Raw genomic sequence first — 19,085 nt, forward strand, 5'->3', positions numbered from 1 at the left:
GGGCCGTCCACAGCTGCTCTGGGCCCCCTGTGCCAGGGCCTGCCCACCCTCACAGAGAACAATTCCTGCCCAATATCCCATCCATCCCTGCCCTCTGGCACTGGGAAACCATTCCCTGTGTCCTGTCCCTCCAGCCTTTGTCCCCAGTCCCTCTTCAGCTCTCCTGGAGCCCCTTTAGGTACTGGAAGGGGCTCTAAGGTCTCCCTGGAGCTTTATCCAGGTGAACACTCCCAGCTCTCCCAGCCTGGCTCCAGAGGAGAGGGGCTTCAGCTCCTGGAGTGTCTTCATGGCTTTTTGGACTCCTCCAACAGCTCCCCATTGTTCCTGAGTTGTTAAAACCGTGCTGTTCCTGACTTCCTCCTGTTTTTCATGTGCAGCGCCTCAACGAGAACCTGGGCAAGCTCACGGCCAAGTTTGAGAAGGCCACGTCAGACAAACTCAAGTGCCAGCAGGAAGCTGAAGCCACAGCCTGCACCATCGCCCTGGCCAACCGCCTGGTGAGTGCCAGCAGGGCAGCTCTGGTGGCACAGGAGGGAGGGGCCAGGGCTGGGCTGAGCCCCGTGCACACAGCACGCTCCATCCTCCCGTGGTTTTGGAAATGTTTCCTGCACTGCAGCAGGTTTCAGTAAGGAAAACGCTTTTGCAGTGGCTGTTTCTGTGCATCAGGGCAGCTCTGCTCGTTAAGGTGCCTGGCTCTGCTGCCATCACAGCTCTCGCCTCCTTCTTGGGCCTTAAAGGTGTGAGCAGGTGCTGATGGGCCAGAGCTCTATGAGTCAGAAGTGGTATCATAAAAGCAAAGGTGGGAACTTGCCTGTAGCTTTACAGGTCTAGAAATGACAAGAATTGGAATGAAAAGCTCTCTAAAAGCCTCGGTGTCCTCCAAGTCAGAGTACAAAGGCATTTAGAGAGGGGCCTGCAAGGAGCTGGAGAAGGGTTTTGCATCAGGAACTGTAGTGACAGGACAAGGGAGAATGAGGAAAACTGAAAGAAGGGAAATTTAATTTAGATATATGGAAAAATCCTTCCCTGGGAAGGTGGGCAGGCCCTGGCACAGGGTGCCCAGAGCAGCTGGGGCTGCCCCTGGATCCCTGGCAGTGCCCAAGGCCAGGCTGGACACTGGGGCTGGGAGCAGCCTGGGACAGTGGGAGGTGTCCCTGCCCATGGCAGGGCTGGCACTGGATGGGCTTTCAGGTCCCTTCCAACCCCAACTCTTCTATGACACCACATCCCAGGCCAGGCCACATCTCTTCCCCACCCCATGACCTGGGAACAGCTTCCAACCTCAGCAGTTCTGTGATTCTACACTGTCCAAAATTCATCATTTCTGCAGTGTAGGCAAGGAACTCCTCGCATCCCAGGCTCCTGCCTTGCACTGCACACCATCTCCTGTGTCATCCTGGCTTTGCTCTGGGAATGGAGCCTGACAGCCCTCACCGATGCGCAGCTCATTTGACATTCAAGAAGTGTCACCGGTGTGGCTGTGGGTAGAAATAAGTTCCCAGACTTTGAAACAAACACGTCTGAGGTTGTATAAAGAATGTAACTGAAGATGGAGAGCGATGCTTTGGATTGACAAATGAACCTGGGGGATTGAGTCCAGTGCCACATTGGCATCTCACGAGCTCCTGGTGACTTCTAAGGAAGAGGCTTCAGGATCCAAGGGCCAGGATCTGTGCACCAGAAAGGGAGGCTGGCTGCTGAGCGGTGTTTGTGAGTGGGTGTGCGCTAATGCAGAGGAGGAAATCTAGTGGTGACAAATGCTAAATAACGTGTGCAGGGAAAACAAACTGTAATCATGCAGTTACATGGATAGGGCCTAATTGCACCATTATCACTCACAGAAGAGCTCTTGGAGTTGTTGCAGAGAGTTCTCAGGAACAGCAGCGTGGCACTTGACAGGAGGAAAAAAAGACAAATTGAATATTACTAATTGGTAGAAAAAACCTCAGGAAACAGAAGTTAAGCGTCATTGTATCGGGTCTGTCAGTGCCTACATCCCACACGTGGTTACCCTGTCTGAGAGGGCTGTGAGCAGCCTAGGAAAGCTACAACAAAGTGTGTAACCACTTCCACATGAGAAGAGAGGGAATAGATTGGGGCTGTTCCCTTTGGAAAAGGTGTAGAGGGGATGGATGCGACAGAAGCCCCTAAAGTCATGACTGGTGTGCAGAAGGTGGATGAGGAATGGTGAATGGTTGTTCATGTTGACATTACCAAAGAGCCAAAGGTAATCGAAGGAGTAGCTTTTAATTTGCTGCTTGCTAAATAAAAAGAATTCCAATGACTTCTAGGATCTGAGGTGGGAGACACCTGGGATGTCTGGAACGTTTTAAAACTGGCAGTAGTGTGTGATCCAAGCAAAGGAGAAGAAAAAAGCCTCTAGGACCTAAGGAGATAGAAAGTAACCTGAAAAAATTAATTAGGGGCATGGAAGCACCTCTGAGTACTGGGAAAATCAGATCAATAAAGACTTCTTGGTGTTAGAAGGGCTGTGGGAGAAAGATGGGAGTTGACCTCAAGGAGATTGGAGGGGAGACCTATGGATGCTTCATCTATAAAAACTACAAAGGAAAGGTGCAAGAACTGGGCTCTGCCCTGTAACTGTAGTTGAGATTAAGGATAATTTATGAATGATCCTTAAAAGTGACCAATAACTTAAAAGCAGTGCTCTGCTTCTTTTTCAAGAAGTAGGATAAGATGAGATATGTGGGCTGAGACCAGGGCCTGTCCAGCTCCAGCTGGACTCCTGCAGGTGTCCGGAACAGAGGAGGAGCAGGGCAGGTATAGCCTGTGCTGCCTGATCCTTGTTATTTTCCAGCCTTCGTTCCACTGTAAGGAATATGGCTTTCCATGATAAAACAAACTTCCAAGGCTGACAACATAAATCTGGGAATCCCCCCACATAAAGAGGCAGCATTGCTGTAGATGAAAGAACTGGATGGTGTGGATATGGGACCCACAGGAATGGGATGAGGTTCAGTGATGCAAGATGCAGACCTGTGCCTATGGATTGAGAACAGATTGTTCCCCTCTGAACCAGGAGCTCAGTGCAGCAGCCAGGGAGGCTTGGATGTGTTGGATCAGGCTTTGCCCTATGCATTGTGCAGCCCTAGGAAAGGCAGCTGAGGTCCTAATCCTATCATGAGTATCTTCCTAGCAAGGCTAAGGGGACATCAGCCCAGTCTGAGACCAGCAAAAGGCACTGGGGAACCTCTGCAGCTCTGTGAGGATGGTGGTGGCTCATGTTGTGCACAGCAGCTCAGCTGGGGCACATTTAGGGACAGCTCTGAGGTCGGGTGGGACAAAGAAAACCTGAGGCTGCTCTTTCTGCTCCTGGGAGGGGTCAGACTTCCCAGAGGCAGTTTTCCCTGATCCAAAGGGGCGGTTTGGGCAGGGCAGAAAGGCCATCAGAGGTATTTTTGCAGGTGTCTGTTAGTTCTTGTGTTCATCAGAAGAAACTGATTGTCTGGAGAAGCCGTGGCTGCCCCTGCATCCCTGGCAGTGCCCAAGGCTGGACTGGACAGGGCTTGGAGCAGCCTGGGACAGTGGGAGGTGTCCCTGCCCATGGCAGGGGTGGCACTGGGTTGGCTTTAAGGTCTCTTCCCACCCAAATCAGCCTGTGGTTCTGTGATTCCATGAGTCATAAAAGAGCTGGTGTGCAGGGGGTCGCGCGGCTCCACAGTGGTGATGTCGACTGTCTATAAAGAATTGTAAAAATAGTCCCAAGTGATGGAGGGGTGAAACACCAGGTAGATAAATGTAATGTAAAGTACATTGGTAAAATTAGGTTGTATTTCACATGCCCTGTAAGTGATGCTGAGCTGATTGTTATCACTCAGGAGTGAAAGGATGGAGTTAAGAGTGCTGTGAGCTCTGTGCTCCCGGGAGCAAAAAGCCTTCACCAAACCCAAAGCCCATCTGAAACCGGATATTAGGGTTTATTAGGAAAAGAAGGGAGAACAAAACAGAAAAATCCCCATCTTGCTCTGTGAATACCTTCTAAATAAATCTCGAATGTGCAGCATGACCGCCGCCCCCTCTGCTGCACCTCAAAGGCTGGAGGAGAATGGGAAATGGTGCAGAGACAGCAACAATAAAAGGAACCAGATAATAAAGATTGCATCAGTCGGTGCAGATAAGGATTGCAAGGAAAATCAAAAGGCTGCTTCTTGTGTGAGGAATTATTGAAGAGGCTAAAGCTCTTCAACCTGAAAAGAAGACAGCAGAGGGGTACCGAGGGCTTGGAATCCTGAGTGGTGCAGAGAAGCTGGTGCCAGCAGGATTGTTCCCTGGTTTTGCACTGGACAAACGTTTTAGCAATTGAGAAGTTCAGGCAGCACATCAAAGAATGTACTTTTATACAAAGAACAGCTGAACTGTGGATCTCCTGCCCACGGGATGCTGTAGATGCCAAAAGTTGGGTTGATATCCACAGCAGCTTAGGCTCGGTCATGAAGTCAAAAATCATCAGTGGCTGTTAAGCACAAGGATACAAGCTCTGGGTCAGAAGGTCCTGAAGTCTGCAGCTGTGGGAAGCTGGAAGTTGTGTCCAGAGCTGTGCTTTGTGTACAGTGTTCCCAGGCCAGGGGCTGCTGTCAGCTGCAGGAGGCTGCCCGTGGGTCTGCCCTGCAGAGCCTGTGCTGAGGGGTTTCAGAGGGGAACTCAGTAACTTCTTGGCTTAAAAGATCCTGGCTGTTTATCAGGGGATATGGAGGTACAAGGGTGGAAGGAGAGCTGTTTGATCTGGAGTGAAGCAGAACCAACCACGGGAGCGAGTTTGTGTTGGGAATGTGAAGGTGGTGCTGACTCTCGGCAAGATTCTGCTGGAAACAGGACTTGGCCAGGTTGGAAGGTGTGACAGTGAAATTCAGTGAGGGTCTGCAGGTGTTGCCTTCCCATGCTGGGGATCTGCGTCTGCACAGCAGGTTAAGGTGGCAAAATAGCCAGTTTAGGGGAATGAACTATTGGAGGTGTTGCCAGGGCTTGTCACAGGGATTAGTGTCAGAGCTGGGCCTGTTTAACACTGAACAGGGGCCTGGAAAAATGGACAGTGTCACACCAGTATTCCTTACATGGGGAGGCTTGAAGAGGAGAAGGATACAGAGGAGGTTTTAGTGGAAATGAGAAATATGAAGAAAAATAACCATAAGTTCATGTGGACTGTGGACTGTGGACTGAGGAAGAAAAGTAGAAGGTGCTGGTTGGCCCCGGTGGCAGAGGCCTGGGAGCAGAGGGGAGCTGTGCCTGCTGTGGATGTGCCCAGAGCTGTACATGGAGAGAGGTTTCTCCCTGGCAGCAGGAGGCTGATTGTGAATTTCACCATAAGATCTGGCATTCTCCATCTCAAACCCATGAGGTCAATTCAAAACTGGGTTGGGTTTTTCTGGCTTGCGAGCTGAAGGCTGCATTCCATTCCTCATTCCAATGGTACCCCAAAAAGTACTGATGGCCAAATAAGTGATCTTTGCATGTAGAGGTAAATTATTTTACAAGGAGATGCTGAACCTCATCAAAGCCCCAGCTGCACTGCCTGCACATTGGATGCTGATGAAAAATAGGTGCAAGAAAACATTTTTTTGACAGAATCTGAAGGGAATTGTGATCAAAATCCCACGTACCTGGTGTGATAATAAATTGTGTGACATACTGAAGGCTGTGGAGAGGAGTGTTCTGTGTGGGAGACGGTGTAATGACGTGGGAATCTGTGGCATTAAGGCAATTAACAACTGATGGGCTTAAATGCTTCTGTAATCCTTCCCTGCAAGGGTGGGCAGCCCCTGGCACAGGGTGCCCAGAGCAGCTGGGGCTGCCCCTGGATCCCTGGCAGTGCCCAAGGCCAGGCTGGACATTGGGGCTGGGAGCAGCCTGGGACAGTGGGAGGTGTCCCTGCCATGGCAGGGCTGGCACTGGGTGGGATTTAAGGTCCCTCCCAACCCAAACCATTCCATGACTGTATGAATGATCAATCTGACTTTGGAACTTGCAGGTTGGGGGACTTGCCTCTGAAAATGTGAGATGGGCTGAGGCCGTGAAGGACTTCAAACAGCAGCAGAGCACCTTGTGTGGAGACGTCCTGCTGACCACGGCCTTCGTCTCCTACCTGGGCTACTTCACCAAGAAATACCGCCAGGACCTCCTGGATGGTGTCTGGAGGCCCTATTTGCACCAGCTAAAAGTAGGTTCTGATTCCTCTGAGAAGCTGTTGCTACTGGGATTAATGTGTAAATCCTGGTGCCCACAGGGGATCTCTCAAGTGAGGGACATCACTGTGTCTTCACCGAGCTGGAGTGAGGATCAGGACATGGCCTTTACTCCTCCCTGGGGAAAATGTGGTGGTCTTGCTCCATGAAGTTCCTTCATGTACACAGGGAAATCCCAAACACAGAGCCCAGCCCTGCAGTTTTGTCCACAGCCATGAAGGAGGGGGGAATATGGAGGAGGAATTACTTGGAGCAGGCAGAGCTCGCTGCCAGCTCTCCGGTAGGCTTGGAAAAAATCCAGGTGTTTTTTCATTCTGAACACAAGCTCTGGTCACGCTGGCCATGCCTCTCAGCTGGTTTTATCCATGTCATGCTGTTAGGACCAGATGGAGATCATTGTGCTTGAAACTTATTTAATATTTCACTAATTTTAACAGGGTCCTCTCCTACAAATGGTGCCAAGAAGATTTTAAATAAGGTCCCAGTGGGGCAGAGATGCCCAGATCAAAGGACTGACCGAAGCAGGCAGTTTGAGAGAGGGAAACTTCATTCTGCATTTCTTAATACTAAGCCAGAAACTTAGTTAAGAGGCGCAATATTGTTCCAAAAATGACCTGACTGTGCTGAGAAATGTCACCATCCTCACAGCCAGGAATTCCTTCCCAATATCCCATCCATCCCTGCCCTCTGGCAGTGGGAAACCATTCCCTGTGTCCTGTCCCTCCATCCCTTGTCCCCAGTCCCTCTCCAGCTCTCCTGGAGCCCCTTTAGGCCCTGCAAGGGGCTCTGAGCTCTCCCTGGAGCCTTCTCTTGTCCAGGTGAGCACCCCCAGCTCTCCCAGCCTGGCTCCAGAGCAGAGGGGCTCCAGCCCTCACCTCATGGAGCATCTCCACGGCCTCCTCTGGACCTGCTCCAGCAGCTCCACACCCTGCTGCTGTTGGGCACCAGTGCTGAGGGCAGCTCTGCTGGTGGAGTCACACCCGAGTGGAGCAGAGGGGCCGAATCACCTCCCTCAACCTCCTGGTCATGCTGCTGGTGACTCGGATCAATGTAATTTATCACTTCTTTCCTTGGAATCACTAGGAAGCCTTTCTGCTTGCCTCCCAGGTGCCAATCCCTGTGACCCCGTGCCTGGACCCGCTGTCCATGCTGGCAGATGGCGCGGCCGTGGCGGCGTGGCAGAACCAGGGCCTGCCGGCCGAGCGCACGTCCACCGAGAACGCCGCCATCCTGAGCAGCTGCGAGCGCTGGCCCCTCGTGGTGGATCCCCAGCTGCAGGGCAGCAAGTGGATCAAAAGCACCCATGGCGAAGGGCTCCGGGTGATCCGAGCGGGGCAGAAGGGGTAAAACCGTCCTTCTCTCATCGTGAGCAGGGGATGTGCCCGCCTGCCCGGGGTGCTTGGTGGGCAGGGGACACTCAGCTGCAGCCATCGGAGGCAGTCGCACTGAGGCAAACCTGCCGCTGCATTTGCTCACGTTATCTGCTCGTTCATTACCAAAATGACAGGTTTCTCATTAAATCAAGGGTCTGTTTAGTGCTTGGCTCAGTTACCATAGAAACTCCTCTGAAGGTGGTGATGGAGTGAGCTGAGTTCGGGTATCACAGAATCCCAGACTGGCTTGGGTTGGAAGGGACCTTAAAGATCATCCCATTCCACCCCTGCCATGGGCAGGGACATTTTCCACTAGCCCAGGCTGCTCCGAGCCTTGTCCAGCCTGGACCTGGACATTTCCAGGGATGGGGCAGCCACAGCTGCTCTGGGCAATGGGCCTTTGCAGGACTGTGGCATCCTCCACGGGCTCGTTGTAACTGTCAGCTGTCCTGGTTTAGTCTCATCCAGGAGGATGACCAGGGCTTCCTACCACTTGGAGAAAGAGAGGGCTCGGGTATGGAGAGGGCACCATGCCCTGCAGACCAGCTGGGCTGAGGCTGCTCCCACCAGCTGGACACTCTCAGTGCAGCACCCCTGCATGGATCTGGATACATCCTTCATGGGAAGGCCTTTCCACCCCTGGCTCTCTTCTCCAATCAGACAGACTGGTCTTCTGCTGTGTCACCTTGCACCCATCTCTGCCCACTCGTGAGGAGCCCCAGCAGGGGTGGAGCAGCCCGAGTGGAATCCTTATGGAGATGTGCCAGCACTGGGGGTTGTTTCCCAAATACAGAGCAAAGCTCTGGTGACAGGCAGGAGTGACCCAGGCCTGGTGCTTCCAAATCCCTGTAGATTTGGAGATGCCTTGGGGTTGCCCATGCTTCCTCCTCTGAGGTTACCCAGGTTTTGCTGGTGCCTCCTCTGCTTTCCTCAGAGAAAATAACAGCAAGTTACTCAATCTGACCTCATGTGGGATCAAAACAAGGCTCGTTTTTCACAACAGCAAATTTCTGTTTCCCGGCCACCTTGGCCACCATGCCTTGCAGCTACTCAAAGCTGTCTGTGGAACAGCAGGGATCCCAGAAGAGGCACCTAAATCTGAACCTGCAGGATGGAACCAGAGGAACAGACCCTGTAGCATCCCTGCTGTGCCAATATGACATCTCTTTTTCCCCTCCCCGGCCACACTCTGGGCTGGCAGGGGCTTTAAAGAGGGGAATTTAGTGTTTTGCTGTGATGTCTCAGAGCTGAGGACTAAAAGCATCATCAGTGCCCCATTACAGCAATTCAGGGGATGTTTCATCCTCTGGGAGATGGAGCTTTTTGCTTTCAACTGCTGGAAGAGGTCTAAACCCACATGCAAGGCCCACCTTCAGGAAGGTGCTGCTGTGTGAGCAGCTCTGGGGCTGCTCTGTCATTCCCTCTGACTTTCTTTGTGTAAAATACCCCTGGACTCAGAAAATTCGGGCTGCTCATCAGGGGTGGGGGTTTCACTGGGTCAGCATATTTCTCTAAAAATCAGGCCTAAAGGTCACTCTAAACTTTTGTTTCAGCTCCTTCTGTCACCTCCTGAGCTCCCAAGCTCTCTGGCTTAGACGAGGAGTATGAATTTTGAGCAGTGGATTTAGTTGAGGTGACTCAGTGTAAGAGTGATGGTGGAGAAGTGCCTGGAGCACCCTCCCCTCCTGCCCAGGGTCCTGCTCCCCTCTTGGCAGAGGGATTGTGTGAAGAGCAGAGCAGCCCTGAAGGACACCACACAGGCACCTGGCCCTGCCCTTGCATCCCAAAGCAGAAATCCCCATTTCACAGCTAGGCACTGGGCAAAGGGTTCCATTTCCTCATGGGGAAAGAAGTTGTCCTAAGCATGACCCTAAACCCTGGGCACAATGGAGCTGAAAGCTGCTCTTTGTCCTTGCTTTTATGCACGATGAACTTCACCAGTGGGTTCTGTGGGAAACAAAGTACGTGCTGAAAATAACTCCAGGCTGTGACAGCTTTTGCTCACGGCTGCCCAGACTCTTCTGGGACAGACTCGGTGGTCACTGCTTGCCCTTGGAAGGTCTTCAGCCTCATTCTCTCTGTGGCACAGCCAGGACTCTGCCAGTGACACTTTCTGCACCTGGCACTGACACCACCTTAGCCCTCTTTCTGTCTCCAAATGCTGGCACCTGCCTGTAGCTGCCACCGCAGTGAGGGTCCCCTCTGTCCCCTCCTCACTGACAGTGTCACAGCCTGCTCTGCTGCTCTGTGCTGTTTCCCACAGGTATCTGGACACACTGGAACAAGCCCTGGCTGCTGGAGAGCTGGTTTTGATTGAGAACCTGGAGGAATCTGTGGATCCAGTGCTGGGGCCGTTACTGGGGCGAGAAACAATCAAGAAAGGCAGGTGAGCTTGGGGGGGCTTGGGGACACGTGTGGGTGGGGGCTGGGGGCTGTTGTGCTCTCTGTTCCTGCCCTCAGACCGCGGGTGTTCCCACCCAGCAGCATCAACATCCTGCCTTCAGCAGTGAGGGCGTTTTAAATCAGGCAATCACAGGTAATTCAGCCACAGGATGGCCTGGAAATCAACCTGGATTTCTCATTCCATTTCACAGCATCATTCAAACCTCATATAAAAGAGAGACCTGTAATTCTCCCATTGTACACTGACCTCGGGGTCTGTAATTGGCTGTTCTGACACTGAATTATTACCAAAATAGCTGCTGCTTTTGTGAAGTAAAAGTAGCCTTGAATTTTAGCAAACACTGCACAGCGTTTAGAAATGCAGCTACCAGTTTCAGCATCAAGGATATCAAGTGTTTCTTAATGAGGTCAAGCTCTCATGGCAGCTGCTGGTCACCTCCAGCCGAGAGGAGGTCAGCAAGAGAGGCAGCCAGGGAGCTCTTCTTCCTTAAGTTCTTTAAGGATTATTTCCTTGCTCGCCTGAAACATCCCAGGGTGCTGTAAACTGGTGGGCAAGGCAAGCTGTCTGCAAAGGGCTCAGGGGAGAACATCCCAGGAAGGGTGGCTGAGCAGGGGTTTGGCTGCAGGATGGAGGGGCAGGATTGGTCCCAGTGCAGGACTGAAATGGTTGGAGAATGTTGGGAAGGGGGATGAAGCAGAGAGGGAGCAATCCTGAGCCCCCCTCCAGTGGAACACTCAGGCAGCCCCTTTTGGGGCTGTGCATCTCAAAACTCCCTGTGAGATCGTGTCTTTCCTAACAAAGGGAAAATAAGTCATAAATCACAAAGGAAGTCCTTGAGTTTTGTGTCTCCAGGCCCTAAGCCCAGACTCCAGGCAGATGCTGCCAGTCCCAGAGTGGGAATGATTTCGCTGTGGGGTCTGGCAGGGTCTCGTGCTGCTGTGAGCTGCCTGCACTGGGGGGTTTACAGCTCTGAAAGCAATCGAGGGGGCCAGGAGGGCACCCAGTGAGTGATGTTGGACTGGGAAGTGTATTCAAATTCCCTTGAGAACCTCACCGTTCCCACAACAGTGACTAATGAAAAGCTCTATGCTGAGAGGCTTTTCCTCCCTGGAACTCCATTCTAGGCAGAATTCAGCCTCTGTCCAAAGCCAGGAGAGTTCATGGTTGGACTGGTTGTGCTGCCGCTGGAAAATCTGAGCCTCCTTAAACAGGATCCAAAATTCAGGGGAGACTCTCTGGGCTTTTTACCCGAAATCAGAAATGATTCCGGTGTGTCCAGGATGAAACACTTTGCTTAAATAATAATTTCTGTGAGGAGTGCCGAGTACCTGACTGAGACCCACCCTGTCCTGCGGTGACAGCTCCTGGCACACGCTCCTGGCTGATGCTCCTTTTGCCGAAATTCCAGGTACATTAAACTTGGGCACAAGGAGTGTGCCTTGCACCCTTCCTTCCGCCTCATCCTGCACACCAAGCTGGCAAACCCCCACTTCCAGCCCGAGCTGCAGGCACAGTGCACCCTCATCAACTTCTCCGTCACCCGCGACGGCCTCGAGGAGCAGCTGCTGGCGGCCGTGGTGAGCGTGGAGAGGCCTGACCTGGAGGAGCTGAAGGTCAGCACCTGGGAATTGTCACTGAGAGAAAGTAGAAATCAGCATTATTATTATTATTATTGTTATTATTATTATTATTACTGTTGTTGTTCGTCCTACATCAAGAGGCCTGACCTGCAGGAGCTGAAGATCAGCACCTGAGAGTTTACACTGGGAGCAAGTGTTCCAATCATCATTAGCATGAAACATCATTTATTTTTATTTTTATTTTTATTTTTATTTTTATTTATTTTTATTTATTTTTATTTTTATTTTTATTTTTTATTTTATTTATTTTTTATTTTTGTTTTTGTTTTTATTTTTATCTTTTAGGACAAACAGCATTTCTCATGCCAGCTTGCAGAGATTGTCGAGCTCATCACAAAATCAGATTTTCCCTTTATGAGAAACATTGAGGGGTTTTTTTTCCTTCAGCCTTCTCTTTTCTCGGTATTTTGAGAACCCTGGTACTGCATTTTCAAGGCTTTTCTCCCCAAAATTCTCTTTATTTTCCTCCTCCTGTTGTGACTGAAAGCTGAGGTTCTCACCACCATTGTTTTTCTGGACTTCACAGATTTAATTTTGAAGGCAGCATTAATCTCACTTAATTTTTGGCATTTATGGTAAAGGATTCTCTCCATAAATATTGTGAGGCTGGTAATGATAATTTTCTCTTCCTCCCACTTCTTTGTAACAGGCCAAAATATTTTCTCTCTCTCTTAGTAAGTATGGCTTCAATTTCAAGATAATTTTCTAAAGAAAACCCTCCCTTCTGATGACACCTTTAACAATGCAACAAATACGTATAATACTAAAAATTTTCTGAGAGTGGGAATAAATTTACTGCACATGTTCAGTCAGGCCAGGCCAGTTCTTTAATAACCTTTCCATTTAATGAGGTTCTGAAGTACCTTAACTGGGCAGCCTTAATGATGCATCGAGGCTCATGTGCTAATGAGCCAAAAGATGCCATCAAAAATGCACAATGAGCTGATTTGATGTGTGAGCCAGGGTGCTGTGCTGGGGCCACGAGGGACACAAAGCCCTGCTCAGTCCCCCCAGCACAATTCCTGGGGGATGGCATTTTCCTTACCTTGAAGAATATTGAATTCTTTCTCTCTAGCACCACAGCAAGGTAACACCAGAGCCAGCAGCTCTCCTCTCCTTCTCACCCAATTCCATCCTGCTGCAGCCCTGCTGCCCCGGGGAGGAGAAAAGCAGCCTGGTATTCCAGATGTTCTGCTGGATGGGGAACTGTCCTAAAACCTGTTCCCTGCTGCCCTAAAAGCAGAGCTGTGTCTCCTTGGGCACAGTGAGGGATGGCAGTGCCACGTGTGACGAGGGGCTGGCCAGGGGCTCAGCACCTTCTGCCCCCAGGGCTGGGTCTGCTCACTGGGGAGCTCCTTGGAGGCCTGGGCTGGAATCCTGGATTCCCCAAAGGAGAGGTCACCTCTCCAGGTCTGTGTTAGTCCTTCCTCTCCACCGTGGGACTGAAGGGACAGGTGTTTGGTGGCCAGGGAAGGTTCAGAGCTCTGGTTTGAGGGCGATGGAGATGATTCCTAAAGCACTGCACAAAGGTTGCTGAGCTCAAAGCACACCTTGTGTGTGGAGCCCAGAATTTATTGCTAATAACCTAATCAAATAAATAACACAACAAAACCAGCAGAAGGGAAAAGGAGAAGTGGCTGCTGTGGCTGAGCTTGGAAGGCTCTGGAAGTGAATCCTGCAGAGGTGGCTTGGAGTCCTGGTGAACTTTTTTTGCCCATGGAATGAAGTTTGGAAGGCTCTGGGAGTAACCTGTTTGCCAGGAGCAGCACTTTCATACATCAGCTGTGAAATACCAGCTAATGAGCTGCACTGCAGAAATAAGGAATGATGACCTCGCTGTGCTGCAAACCACGGCAGGATGAGGCTGCAGCACCCACAGGGGCTGGGGGCACCCAGTCTGGGCTTCTGAGGGTGCTCCCAGACCCTGTGTGGGGCTTACAGGCAATTGGAACAAAAATCCACCCCCTCCTCATTAATAACTCCAGGGCTCACAGTCCATGGGCTGCAAAAAGAGCTGCAAAATGTCATTTTTCCAGGCATTCTATGCTCGAATGACAGGAATGCACACAATTAGCCACGTTAGTTTTCTGGTTCAGGACTTGTGAAATATTCAGCACCACCAGGAGCAAATTCCTGTGTGTAAAGCCGGGAGAAGAGGCCTTTAAAACAGCCCTTTCCAGCTGAAATACCAAAGCAGACACACTCCAGTGCCTGCTCAGCAGAGCTGCTGTTAACTTGCAATGAGGGTGTGCACGGAATTCCAGCCCATATACTGGAAGATGAGTTATTAATGAAAGAATCCCTTAACCTGCTGGGAAATCTCTGAGAACAGGGCAAATCCTATGGGCTCACTTCTGCATGGTGGGATTGGGAGAGGCACAGGCACATTTCTCCTTCCTGGGGCTTCTCCAGACCCTACAGAGGGACATGGTTTTCCCAAAACTCTCTTTGGAGCATTAGATCCCGTGGCTCATGGCACCGAGTCTGTCATGTGCCAGCTGCCCAGGACTTGTCTCAGTTCCACATGCCCCACGTCAGGTGTTTCACACAGCTGCTGGGTTTTGCAGGGCTATAAAACACTCTTCTGCAAGATCCTTGAGTTTCTTGGCTTGTGTCACTTCAGCACAGTCTGAGGGTTTAAACTGTCACCCAGCAGTGTTTCCCACAGCACTGACTTCACCAGGCTTAGACCAGCATCCCAATCAGAGCTTTCCCACAGGGTATTTTCTGTGAGAGCGCTAAAAATAGGTGTTCACAATAGGGACATATTGTGGAATGCCACAATAAACCCAGAGAGAGCCAGGAGTTTTCTCTGAGCAAACACACAGAATAGGGCAATCACATTTCAGGGCAGGAAGCCTGTCGTGGAGGAGCAGTTCAGAAAGGAGCCAGATGAGAGCCTTTGTTTGCACCATGAACAGAGTTAATGACTGGTGCTTCTGCAGGGGAGAGGGAGGTGGGACCAGTGCCTGCAGAGAATGGAGAGGGCACTTCAGACACAGATTTGCTCTGTAATTCAGAAATCTGCCCGTGGCACAGGATGGTTGTACCGGCCTGAACCTCCTCGCCCATCTGTGTGCTGAGTTTGCAGAGCCTTTGGCAGGGGGGCTTTGTGCAGGTCCAGCTTTAGCCCAGTAAGCCACTGGTCCCAGTGGGACCTGGAGGCCGGGATACAAATGGGAGCAGGACAGGAGAAGCCATGACTTTGCCCGCAGTTCTGAGCCTGAGATCTCCTCGTGCTCACCTTGGGATCTGAGGGACTTTGCTGCTGGTTTTGCTGTCAGGTTTTAACCCCGTGGCCCCCGTTGCTGGTGTGACTGGTGGGGTGTGGAGTGGCACGAGCAGAGGGATCAGCAGGAGGGGCGATACAGGATGTGTGTCTGAGATGGGGATAAAGGACTTTTCTTCCTGATTCATTTCCAGCATTTTCCTGCATTCCTAGCAAAAGGACTCCATTCTCCTGGTGCTTTCTGTGCTGCACCAGGTTTCTCTGAGCTGATAGCTTGTTGGATAAGGAGTCATCCCAGATTCCAGAACTCTGTCCTTTCCCAGGAGTTGCAGAGAGCAGGAATAAGCACTACAGGACTATGGAAGTTGTCAGTGGGAAGCCTGTTCCCATGTGAAGGTGATTAATCCTTATTTTACCACATCCTTTGTGGCTAAAACTTTCTGAATTTATTACTTGCAGTCAGATCTCACAAAGCAGCAGAATGAGTTCAAGATCACCTTGAAAACATTAGAGGACAACTTGCTCTCTCGGCTGTCATCAGCATCTGGTAATTTCCTGGGAGACACAGCACTGGTGGAGAACCTGGAGACCACTAAAAGGACAGCTGCAGAGATTGTGGAGAAGGTACAAAGACGGTGACAGCCTGGAGAAAAGCATGTCTGTGATCCTTTAAGGATTTCTGGGTGGAATATAACCTCTGCTCTGCCCATCTCTGCTCCGTCTGCTGAGCAGAGAATAGGAATTGGTACAACTTGTAAATGCTCTCCATTCTGGAGAGCTCCAGGCCATTTAGTTCTTTGGAGCTTCTTTTGTGTTAAATGACCTATTTAAGACCAAGAGAAAACATTGGTGCCTGATGTAAAGACAATAAAATTTACACACTGTATCAAGGCAGCTTTAAACTGTTCCAGCATGATCCTGGGTACATCACACTGCCTCAGTTAGGCTGGATTTTAGTACTGACCAGGGACTGGAATCCGGTGAGCGTGTGATCTCGAGTAAATCTGCAATAACGCAGGTATTTCATACCCTTCCATTCCTCAGAGTATAAATCAGCATTTGTAGGAGCTGGGTGAGCACTGCCACCTGCCCAGCTGTCCTTACATGGGCTTAGGCAAATGCACAGAGGTTTTTCCTTGCCACTGAGGGCACTTGGGAAGGGTGGTTCCCATGCCAGGATTGACCCAGGACCCCGGTGTGGCCGTTCAGCTGCTCCCCTCTGCAGTGCCCCCATCTCCAGAGCCTGCACTTGCCCTCCCCCAGCCACTGGCCCATGTTCTGCCTGGCTGGGGCTGGAACTGCCTCTCACTTCCCAGCCAGTGACCAAGAAACTGAGTGCTCCTCCCTCCACGTTAAAAATCGGAATTATTTTCCATTTGTGGTGCATCAGGTGCATTCAGCTGCCTGGGGAGGGGTTGCTTGAACCCCCAGAGGGGGTGTTGAAGGGAGTTTTTGACGTGGAAAGCTTGGCATCTCCCCCTTGAAGTAGGTGGTTTTGAAGTGCTTCACCTTCTAAACCAGCAGTGCCAACAGGGGATGAATTTTAGAATTTGCACCTGGATTTTATGAGTTTGTTCCCACCTGGAAGGCTGTGGAAGAGCCCTGTTAGAGGTTCAAGTCAAGCCTCACTCTGTTTTTGGTCTGTCTCCCCAAAGAAAGGTGTTCAGCCAACATTTTCCTTCCTATGGAAGTCCTCCCTGCTCTACAGATGAAGAGCATCTGTCTGCCCCACCTCTGGCTCTGAGTTTCAGCAGGGGCTGTGTGATGCTGTGCTGGCTGGTTCTGCCACAGAAAGCTTAGGAAGGGCTGGAGAGGGACTTGTTGCAGTGATAGGACAAGGGGGATGGCTTCAAGATGAAAATGGGCAGATTTAGATGAGATGTTAGGAAGAAATTCTTGGCTGTGAGGGTGGGGAGGCCCTGGCACAGGGTGCCCAGAGAAGCTGGGGCTGCCCCTGGATCCCTGGCAGTGTCCAAGGCCAGGCTGGATGGGGCTTGGAGCAGCCTGGGGTAGTGGAAGGTGTCGCTGAGTGGAATGAGAAGAACTTTAGGGTCCCTTCCAACCCAAATCATTCTGGGATTTTATGATCCCATTGCATGGCTGGCTGAGCTGGCTGGGTCAGCACTGTCTCAGCAGCTCCTGGCCATGCTGTAAGACGTGTCTGTCCTCAGCCAGGGACTAAAATAAACCCCAGGAGGCTCAGGGATGTCACTTCATGCTGCTGAGGTGGAATGAAAGAACGAACAGGACCGAGGTGATGATGGGGTGCTGTATCTGCCAAGAAGATTTTCACATATCCCCCACAGCAGCTGCAGAGCCCTGAGCAGCGAGGTGGGAGAGTTTGGGGCTGCTGACGAAAGGCAGCAAAGAGCTGTTATAAATTAGCAGCTCTCAGCCCTGGGGAAGCTGCCTGAGAGCAGCACTGGGGCTGCTCGACCCAGGGTTGTTAATGACCTGCACAGGAGGGGGGCAATTAGCATGAGAAACTCATTGATGAGAAAACCAATTCCAGTTAGCAAAGAGCAGGGATCCTAGGGAGAAGTCTGGAGGGGACTCAGGAAAACGAGGGATTGGGCAACTGGGTGGAAAATGCGGTTAGATGGAAGGTTCCAGAGGGGGAGGATGCTGGGGAGGGCAGCTCCAGCCTGGCAGAGGCTGGTCCCGTGGCGGGCACTCGTGGGTTGCCCTGCTGCCTTTGTGGCCGATGTCCCCCCTCCCTGGGCTGCACCCGCTGCACAGGGGGGTTCTGACAGGAGTTCTGCTCCGTGTTTCTCTCCAGGTGCAGGAGTTTAAGGCGACAGAAGCCAGGATTAACGAGGCCAGAGAGCACTACAGGCCCGCGGCCTGCCGCGCCTCCCTGCTCTACTTCACCATGAACGAGCTGCACGCCATCCACCCCATGTACCAGTTCTCCCTGAAGGTACCTGCCCTCCAGGGGGGCACTGCTCCCTCTTTGTGGGGTTCATAAAATCAGAATTACAGAGCCACAGAGTCACAGAATTACACAAGGTTTGAGTTGGAAGGGGCCTTAAAGCCCATCCCACCCCTGCCATGGGCAGGGACACCTTCCACTCTCCCAGGTTGCTCCAAGTCGTGTCTGGAAAAAGCTACAGCTTTAATATTTTATTCAATGGGAAACGGGGGTTTTTTTGTCATATAAGGAAGGTATTTTGGGACATGGAGGGTTAAATGAGCATCCTGCTCTACAACTTCTTCCAAACGATTTCTTACCTTGACAAGTGCCCTGGAAAAAGGAATTGAGGAGAGACTACAAAATGTTGAGGCTCTTCCACAAAGAAGCTTTTCCTTTTGATATCCACGATTCGTTTGTTGGAGTAATTTTATCAGAAAAATGTACAGAATTCCTTTTGTGCCTTTTGAAAGATTCATCCCTTACACATACATAACAGATACAGGGGTTCCTGAGGTTTCACCTTTAATCTGTGTCTCCCATAGTTCGTTTGTTTTACGTTTTCCAGTGAACATGAGCAGCGTGTATAAATACATAGAAAATTATTGGGTGAAATGTTTTTATCTAATAAATTTTGATGACAGATCATAAAGCATTGTGTAAAGATGCACAGGGATGATTTTAGAATACTTGCCACACAGCTGGGAGCCCATTACAAATTAGAACACAAAGATTTATGTGCTGCTCTGCCGCACGTTTTAACACAATTTAAAGAAACATTAAGCAGGAAAATGCATTCTGCAATTATTTAATAATGCATTAGGTATCAGTGTTACTTTAATTTGTTGAGGCATAATTTTTCCTTTGTAGAACCCTAAAAATAAGGCTGCTAACACGGTCATGCCTTGTCCAGTTGGTGCCATCACTGTATTGGCCTGGTTATTTCCTTCAGCTGGGCCCAGCACACGGAGCCTTTGCACTGCTAAACAGGACTTGGCTTTTATTTTCTTGTTAATTTTCTTTTTCCAGTTACATTTGATAATTTGCTCATTCTTTTAATTTGGACAACTCTGAAAGTTGTTTTGTCTTTTCTCATTTGGATCAGAAATGTTGTTGAAATAATCCTTAATCTCTTATATAAGAGGGTTGTTCTCGATGCAGACACCCACCCTTGAGGGGACTTCACTGGCTGCTTCAGCTCACTACCACTGCTCCCTGCGCTCCTCAGCCAGTCCTTTGCTGGATCCAGACAGTAAGACACTCATGGGACTTAAAAAAATAAATTACTACTACTATTATTATTATTATTATTATTGTTGTTGTTGTTG

The 19,085-nt window shown here is 50.5% G+C and overlaps 1 protein-coding gene across 1 annotated transcript in view; it reads left to right on the forward strand.

Annotated features, from left to right (window-relative positions):
* DNAH9 (dynein axonemal heavy chain 9) overlaps positions 1 to 19,085 on the forward strand; it is a 135,002-nt gene that overhangs the window by 61,849 nt on the left and 54,068 nt on the right. Inside the window, exons 35-41 of the mRNA XM_017737716.1 lie at positions 378 to 497; positions 5,987 to 6,175; positions 7,308 to 7,543; positions 9,837 to 9,959; positions 11,386 to 11,590; positions 15,306 to 15,470; positions 17,626 to 17,766. Of these exons, the coding sequence (XP_017593205.1) occupies positions 378 to 497; positions 5,987 to 6,175; positions 7,308 to 7,543; positions 9,837 to 9,959; positions 11,386 to 11,590; positions 15,306 to 15,470; positions 17,626 to 17,766 (1,179 nt within the window). The remainder of the gene's footprint in view (positions 1 to 377; positions 498 to 5,986; positions 6,176 to 7,307; positions 7,544 to 9,836; positions 9,960 to 11,385; positions 11,591 to 15,305; positions 15,471 to 17,625; positions 17,767 to 19,085) is intronic.

This window comes from Corvus brachyrhynchos, unplaced genomic scaffold, assembly GCF_000691975.1.
Source record: "Corvus brachyrhynchos isolate BGI_N302 unplaced genomic scaffold, ASM69197v1 scaffold236, whole genome shotgun sequence".
Taxonomy (NCBI): domain Eukaryota; kingdom Metazoa; phylum Chordata; class Aves; order Passeriformes; family Corvidae; genus Corvus; species Corvus brachyrhynchos.